Source organism: Hipposideros armiger, unplaced genomic scaffold (genome assembly GCF_001890085.2).
Source record: "Hipposideros armiger isolate ML-2016 unplaced genomic scaffold, ASM189008v1 scaffold_821, whole genome shotgun sequence".
Taxonomy (NCBI): domain Eukaryota; kingdom Metazoa; phylum Chordata; class Mammalia; order Chiroptera; family Hipposideridae; genus Hipposideros; species Hipposideros armiger.
The window spans coordinates 726,409-734,848 of NW_017732171.1; the positions used below are offsets into that span (position 1 = coordinate 726,409).

The 8,440-nt window shown below is 43.7% G+C and overlaps 1 protein-coding gene across 1 annotated transcript; it reads left to right on the top strand.

Annotated features, from left to right (window-relative positions):
- The first annotated feature begins 2,568 nt into the window (after window positions 1-2,568).
- NR0B1 (nuclear receptor subfamily 0 group B member 1) lies at window positions 2,569-7,005 on the top strand. Its single transcript, XM_019628990.1, has 2 exons — window positions 2,569-3,757; window positions 6,689-7,005. Exons 1-2 carry the CDS (start codon window positions 2,569-2,571, stop codon window positions 6,931-6,933), a joined length of 1,434 nt encoding a protein of 477 aa, XP_019484535.1. The 3' UTR covers window positions 6,934-7,005.
- Window positions 7,006-8,440: the final 1,435 nt, after the last annotated feature.

Here is an 8,440-nt window from a genome sequence, read left to right on the forward strand (position 1 = left end):
CATAATTATATTCCTCGAACTGTCTTTCATGTCCCTGTGGCAATATTGTAGTTACTTATTTATGCTGTCTAATCCCTAGATATATTCTTGAGCACCTATTATATGCCAGGCATTATTCTAGTGTCTGGGATACCTTGCCCTCAAGGGATTTTTATACTAGTAGAAAGGGGAGACAATCAACCAACATGAAATAACTAAACAAATCAATCATATCAGATTTGGATAAGTGTTAGGAAGAAAATAAAATGGTGTAACATAGTGAAAAGGAACTAGCCCTGGCAAGTTATGGTGGTACGGAGGCAGCCGGGTTTTCAGCTAGGTTGGTTGGTGGCTTCATCAAGCAGGAAGACTGTAGAAACAGCAATGGCATACTCAAAATAGTAGCTTGAATGTTGGAAATTGCAAATGATGCAATGGACAATGAGATAACATTTCCCTAATACATTATTGTGTGGACCAGGTAACCCATTCAGTATTTTGAGTCTGGGCCAAGAAATGTGGATATGAAGAAGAAAGTGAGACAGCTTCTGGGTGGAGGGTGAGGGTGGCTTTCCCTAGGAGAGAATAATGGTGGTGCTGGTGTGTAGTATCACTTTCTAACCCTGAAGTTACCCCACATTATCTTTAAAAGGAGGGGATACTTATCATGTACCAAGCAAACATTTTACATGAAGTAACTCATGTACATGGATTACTTCACAGAGACTACTGTTCACGTTTCACAAATAAGGAAACTGAGGTATAGGTGGCTTAAGCAACTTTCCTCTAAAAGGCTAAATAATGCCCCCCAATGATGTCTATGTCCTCCTCCTCAGAACCTGCAAATATGTTAGCTTACATGGTAAAAGGGACTTGCAGATGGGATTTAACAATTATGAGGTGGAGAGATTATTCTAGATTATCTGGGTATGTCCAATGTAATTATAAAGACCCTTATAAGAGATGGAAGCAGAGTCAGAGTGATGTGGCCAGGAGTCAGGGAATGGAGGAAGCTTCTAGAAGGTGGAAAAGGCAAGGACATTGATTCTCCTCTAGCACTTCTAGAAGAAATGTCGCCTTGATTTTAGTCCAGTGAAACTGGTTTCAGAGTTCTGGCCTCCAGAACTATAGCATAATCAATTTATGTTGCCTGAAGTCACTAAATTTGTGGTAATTTGTTACAGCAGCAATAGAAAACTAATACATTGCCCAAGGCCACAGAGCTACAAAGTGTCAGCGCCAGAATGAAAATTGAGGCAATCTGGTGCCAGTGCTAGAGATTTGCCACTGTGTTATAGGGCCTCTCACAGGTAGAATAAAATTTCAGGTTGAATGCAAAAGAAACATTTTCTAGGTTTTTCTCTTAGGCTTAGAATTTCAGGTCCCAGAGAAACTAAAAAAAGAGAAAGGGGATCCTATGCTAGCTGGTGCACACCAGTCCACTTCCCTGCTCCATGTCTTCAGTCCTGGAACCAAGAGATCATATACGTCCCATTTTAGAGATGAGGCATTCAAGGACTAAAGGGTTGTGATTTTGAAGTTACCCAGCTGGTTGGTGAAACAATCAGCTAGTTACACAAGGGGCAGGTGGTGATGTGGGGAGACGCACTGATCTCAGTGCCTGTATAAAACTCAAGGAAAAAAGCTGTGTGATAAGTGAGGACCTGAGAATCCAGGTTTCCTGAAACCTGTGTTTCTCATTATTCACTTAGGAAGGGTGGGAGAAGAAATGTTGATTACACATCTACCCAATGTAATATCTCTAGAAGAATCCAAAAGTTCTCACTGTAGCAAACTTTTAGCCCCTTGTGATTATTATATTCCCAAATATTAGCCACTTTGACATCCTGGTCGCTGCCCCTAGCTCTCTAACACAGCATCTAAGACAGTGGGTGCTCATAAATATTAATAGAATTAAACAAAACGCTTATGATAGCGTCCTTAGACCACCACTTTTCCAAATTTAAGGTGCATGCAAATCCCCTGGAGACCTCGTTAAAAATGCAGATTCAGTCAGAAGGTCTGGTTGGGGCCAGAGATTAGGCATTTCTACCAAGTTCCCATATGACACTGATAGTGCTGGTCCATGGTCTATGTTTTTCAAGGTCCCTGAAAACCAAACCTCCCTATCCATATATAAAATATAAATCATAGAAAGTTTGATTATTCAATAAAAGTTTGCAAAGACGGCATAGAAATATTTTTCCCCTTTTAGGCACCCCTGCCCTCCCAACAAAGGGAGCAAATTAGATGCCAGGGTTCAATGAAAGAGTTGGAACAGTGCCCCATGTACCTGTTCCCTGCTCTCTTCTTTGGCCTTCCAGAGGCAGGGAAGAGTGTGATGCGAGGAAACAGGAAAGTGTCCAGGAGTTCTCACGCCTCCGTCCCTCTTCTATTTCCAGCTTTTAAGTAGCATCCGCCCCTTTTGAACCGTTGAAGTCGCCGCCAAACACATCGGAGCGCAGAGACGCTCCCCCCTCCGCGCCCTTGCCCAGACGGAGACGACCGACGCGCGTGCGTGCGCGCTCAGTATAAATAGATCCCAGGCGGCTGCCACTGGACAGAGCTGGGCTGCGGACACCGCGGGCCATGGCGGGTGAGGACCACCAGTCGCAGGGCAGCATCCTCTACAACATACTCATGAGCGCCAAGCAAACGCATGCGGCTCCGGAAGCAGTGGAGGCGCCCAAGGCGAGGCTGGGGGGCGCGTGCTGGGGCTGCTCCTGCGGCGCGGAGCCCCCGGTGGGCAGAGAGGGGTTGCCCGGTGGGAGGGCAGTGGCGCTTCTATACCGCTGCTGCTGTTGTGGTGAAGAGCACCCGCGGCAGGGCAGCATCCTCTACAACATCCTTACGAACGCAAAGCAAATGCAAGAGGCTCCGAAGGCTCCAGAGGCGCCCGAAGCGCGTATGGGGGGCGAGTGCTGGGGCTGCTACTGCGGCGCAGAGCCCCCGGTGGGCAGAGAGGGACTGCCGGACGGGCGGGCCATGGCGCTCCTGTACCGCTGCTGCTTTTGCGGTGAAGACCACCCACGGCAGGGCAGCATCCTCTACAGTTTGCTCACAAGCGCAAAGCAAACGCACGTGGCTCTGAAAGCACCCGAGGCGCGTCCGGGAGGCGGGTGGCGGGACCGCTCCTATTGCGCGCAAAGGCTGGGGGGCAGAGAGGAGCTGCGGGGCAAGAGGGCAGTGGCGCTCCTGTACCGCTGCTGCCTTTGCGGTGAAGACCACCCGCGGCAAGGCAGCATCCTGTACAATGTGCCGACCAGCGCAAAACAAACGCACGCGACTCCAGAGGTGCAGCCGGGGGCCACCTGGTGGAATCCCTTGTGTGGTGCGCAGCGGCTGGTAGCCCTCAAGAATCCACAGGTGGTCTGCGAGGCGGCCTCCGCAGGTCTGTTGAAGACGCTGCGCTTCGTCAAGTACTTAGCCTGTTTCCAGGTGCTGCCCCTGGACCAGCAGCTGGTGCTGGTGCGCAGCTGCTGGGCTTCGCTGCTCATGCTCGAGCTGGCCCAGGACCGCTTGAACTTCGAGACCGTGGAGACCTGGGAGCCCAGCCTGCTGCAGAGGATCCTCACCACCAGGCGGCGGGAGACCGCGGTCGACGAGCCGCCCCCTCTCCACACGCTGCCGCCACACTTGGCACCGCCCATAGAGGGGCGGCATTTGCCGTGGGCCACCGAGGTCCAAGCCATCAAGGGCTTCCTTATTAAGTGCTGGAGCCTGGGGATCAGTACCAAGGAGTACGCCTACCTCAAGGGGACCGTGCTCTTTAACCCGGGTAAGGGCGCCGGCCTCGGGCTCTGGGTTTTCTCTGCTCAGTAGAGGGGTGGGCAGTGCCTACCTAGGGCACAGGCGCTGAACAGCTTTCAGTGGTCAGGGAGTGTCTGAACAAAAGTGGAGAGTAGCGAGTAACTCAGCACAGTTGGGGGTTGGGGGACTTAAGAAGCCAAGCACTCCGCGTGGGTGGGCTGCTGCCAGAAACTCAGCCTAGAGGATGGGGATATCTTGTTGAGGTCTGTACTTCTCTCTCCAGCTTTCTGTTACTACAGAAAAGTTTGTGCCTTCAAGGGACATGGCTATTCCTTCTCCTCTAGTCTTGTAAATCCACTAGCATAGCTTTAAAAAAAGTCTGTGTTCGCTGCAAATTCTGCAGCATCTCTTTCTGAATCCCAGCTTTGAAATTTACTAGAACTTCTTTGTTGGAAGAACTCGGCTAAGATTGGCAAGAAAGGGAAACATTTGTTAAGAACCTGTAGAGAGACCACCCCCTGGGGACACTGCCAGGCAGGACACTGGACTTAGTGTTTCTGGATCTGCCTCCTTACTACTGGAGTCATCTTCAACCAGAATCCTGCCAAAAGGGTCACAGAGGGCTGGAAGTCTCCAGGCAGCCTGAGTTGGGGGTAGTTTTTATAATAGTCCCTCCACAGCCTTCTTTCCTGACACCAGGAGTCTCTGGTTATGTCCTTGCCTCCTGCCCAGCATTTTTTTTGAAAGGGGTATAGAACAGTATTTAGTGGGAAAATCATTCATTTAGAACTCACATTTCAGGACCTAGAGACCTCAGCTCATCCCAGCGATCATTGTAGGTCACCTTTTGCTTATATCATTGTTTTCCAAATTTGCCTGTGCATAGAAACACTTTAGGGGGAAGCTTGTTTAGTCTCTCCAGGTTCCTCCCCTAGAGATTCTGACTCAATAGCTCTGGTCCAGGTTCTGCAAATCTGCATTCCTAATAAGTGCCTCACGTGGTTTTTAAGATCATTGAGAAACCGTTTTCTCCTTCAGCCGCTGTTATTAAACATCTACCATGTGCCTTGTTGTGTTGGAATAAAAAGGTAAGACCGGCTCAGCTTCCAGAAGTTGACATTCCACTAGTTACTAGTTTCCCTTTTCTTCTGCTTTGTTTTGCATACTTTTCACACACACACGCACACATACGCACATGCACGCAAGCACACACCTCCCTTATTCTTGCTTTACTTTTCCGAATCCTCCCAATATAAGTTTAGCCAGCTGAGTATGTTTTAAACACAAATGCACTATATTGCAGAGAGGAATGTAATGCCTGTTTAGTGTGTATCCTTTCTTTGCTGTTTATCTTTTTCTATTCCCTGATTTTTATGGTTAAACTTTTTTTTAACTGTGGAGTCCATCTCTTCACCTTTTCTCTTCCCTGAATCTCCTTTGAAGGCAAGTCAGGGAGGGGGGGTTGGAAAAGGAGGGTGTGGTATGAAAGCAGAGGAAAGCGATGTGGAGTTCACAAGAGGAAGTTTTAATGAGCCATGAATCTAGGTCTGGAGGACCTTCAAATTTCCCATGCAGTTTCATGCAAGCCTCTTCTTACTCTCATCAGTGGAATTCAAACCCAATAAAATTGGATCTCAAGCCTGGAGAATGAGCTGTAGGTAGTAGAGGATGTTAATGTGTGGACTAGGGTAGTCAGAATTGGAATATGCACTAGAGATGTTGCTTTTTTTGTTCTCATTTTATTTATCAGATTTGGTATTTGCCTATAGTAGGAATGACTCTTCTATTGCCATTGATATTTTTTAAAGGACACTGACTGGCTCTGCTACTCTGTGATGATTAGCATGGTGCTTTTCAAATACTTTTCTGTTGGATTTTGTGAAAGAAGGGAAATGATTGTAATCATCATTGACATTTAAACAAATGGTAAATTGGTCATTACTTAAATACAAGTTAAAGGACTTCATAGTAATATGACTAACATGGAGGATCAAAGGACTTTAAAAAGCAGCCTCTCTTACCGCCTTCTTAAACTTACAGGCACTTTATCTTTCTTGCATTGTATTTCACTCAGTTTTACTTGGATATCACACTGTACTACAAGAACGTCATGTGTTCTTTATTTGAAAAGTTACTTTTGAACCATGTTGCAAGTGACAATGTTTTCATGTTTACTTTTTAACCTTTTAATGGCTGTAAAACAATGCTTTCAAAGACCTCTTTAAAATATTTTTTAAAAGAGTCTTTTGGAACTCTCATTAGAATCACTCTTTTTTTTTTAAACCTTCCCGAATACAGAAATTATGGTACAATGAGCTAAGTGGCCAACGTTCTCTCTTAAATTATTATGGGACTCTAGACTAAAATAATCCTGCAGGCAAATAATTAAAATGAGATTGTGAGTCATATTTGTGGCTATGAAGTTTACCACTATTGGCTGGATAATCATTATATTGTATAATAGTGGGAAATTCAAGAGAGGATGGTAAAATATTTGTCATCTGGCAAAACTTCTTGTCATTGTACAATGGCCTGTTTCCAACAGATAAAACTTAAAGGTTAAAAGGTAAAGTGCTTACTTCTTGAAATAATTTTACTTTCTTTATATTTGCACAGATAGTGAACTGGAGTAGTGATTAATTAAACTATATTCTACTGTCATATTAAATTACGCATGCATTTGTTGGCTTAGGGCCAGCAGTTTTTACATGTCAGGATACAAATACAGTGGATCTTAAATAAGAATAATTTAATGATGTTTCATTCTTGAAAGCATTGCTTCTGAAAACTTAGACCTGATTTGGCATTTATCCTGGCTCTAGAAAGCTCTTTTCATCAGGAAGCTTGAGCTCTTGTTTAATTTGGGAAGGGGAAGAAATGGATATATTTAAAAAGCAAGCAAAGGACTCTGTGAGTAAATTGTTTATAACAAAGATTTTTCTCCTGTTTTCTCCTCCAGACCTGCCAGGTCTGCAGTGTGTGAAGTACATTCAGGGACTTCAGCGGGGAACTCAGCAGATCCTTAGAGAACACATCAGGACGACATACAGGATGCACCAGGCCAGAATCACTGAACTGAATGGTATACTTTTCCTGCTGAGATTCATCAATGCCAATGTCATTGTTGAACTGTTCTTCAGGCCCATAATCGGCACAGTCAGCATGGATGATATGATGCTGGAAATGCTCTGTGAGAAGTTATAAAGGCATCTATGGGCCACCCAAGTGCAGTTCACCATGAAGAAAAGATAAGGAGTTGTGGGCAGAAGAGTTTAAAATAGCATAAAATAAACTTTATTATTATTCTTACATGCATAGTGTTTTGTATTCAGTGAAAGACAAACTTTAGCTAGAGACAATTAGAAAATCCTGTTTCATACTGTCTCATTGTGACAGAAAACATTTGCAACAGGTAACATATCTGTATATCTTTAAGGAAAGAGCAGTGTACTACACTAATAAGCTATTTTCACAAGTTTAGCGACTCTTCGCTGAACTTGCTAAAATCAAATTTGTACTATTAAATTATAATAAATGTTAACGTGTTAACCATTAACTTGACTGCAAAAAGTTCCATCAGGGTTTAAGTAAGACTTCAAAAAAATATTTTAAAACCTAGCCAACATAAACAAAAATTATCTTTGTAGGTGGCATCATGACATTTAACTTTATGACATGCCGGTGTCAGTGGGGGTTAAACTTGCTCTGTTTTCATTTCCACTTCCATCAGCTGTATGGAAGACTGTCTTTGTACCAAGTGGGATTAAGTGGCAATCTGTGATCATAGAAGCACTTGAAAGTGAAGTAGGAGATTTTCAGGGTTTTAGTTTGGGATTTTTCCATACACAGTAAATAGAGTTCAATAAAAAACTTACATTCTCTAAGAAGGAATTATAGTTCCAGGAAGCTCAACATCATTATAAACTCTCAATTATATCTCACTTATTAGATACACTATATATGTAATTGTCACATTGAATAAGCATAGCATGAAATCATAAAGTCACTATGGTTAGCTCCTCCTGCCCCTTTAAATGTCATCTGTAGAACTAGTTCTTTCTTATCCCTAGATAAAATTTAGGTCACTAAATGTTTATTCACTTATAGGTAATCGCCCATTAGTAATACATCTAGGCCCATTGCAAGAAGTCTTAAATTTTCTTCTGTGCAGACCCCTTTGGCAGTCCAGTGAATCCTCTGAACATCTCAGAACCAGGCTCTCAGAATAAAGCAGCAAATAAAATAGGATTACGAAGGAAATGAATTATGTCAGACTGTATTAAAAATATTTTAAAATTTAGTATAATAATGCACATGCCTCTTTATTAACACATTAAATGAAATATTGAATGGCAGGTCTAATATCTACCTTAATTTCAAAGTAGTGATCAATATGGTTGAAATTTCAAAATAACCTACAACATCTATAATGCAATAATAAAATATCTGAGATTTCCACTGGTGACTATGTTAGAGGACCCCAACATCACCACCCCATTCAGAGATTTGCTAGAAAGTTTCATGGGACTACATAGTTGTGTTCAGGGCTATGACTTATTACAGAGGTATAAGGATACATGGCTGGATCCTAAGGGGAAAAGCGACAGGCAGGGTCTGGAGGAATCCATGTGCAGGTCTCCTTATGCTCTCTGCCTTCCATGAGAGTCATTTAGGGTACATTCTCTCCCCACATCCCCCGCAATAAAAATTA

Bases quoted from the DNA above. Each gene is read 5' to 3' on its own strand.
- NR0B1 (XM_019628990.1), top strand. From the start codon at position 2,569: ATGGCGGGTGAGGACCACCAGTCGCAGGGCAGCATCCTCTACAACATA. The intron at 3,758-6,688 runs GTAAGGGCGCCG...TTTCTCCTCCAG, and splicing joins GACCGTGCTCTTTAACCCGG to ACCTGCCAGGTCTGCAGTGT.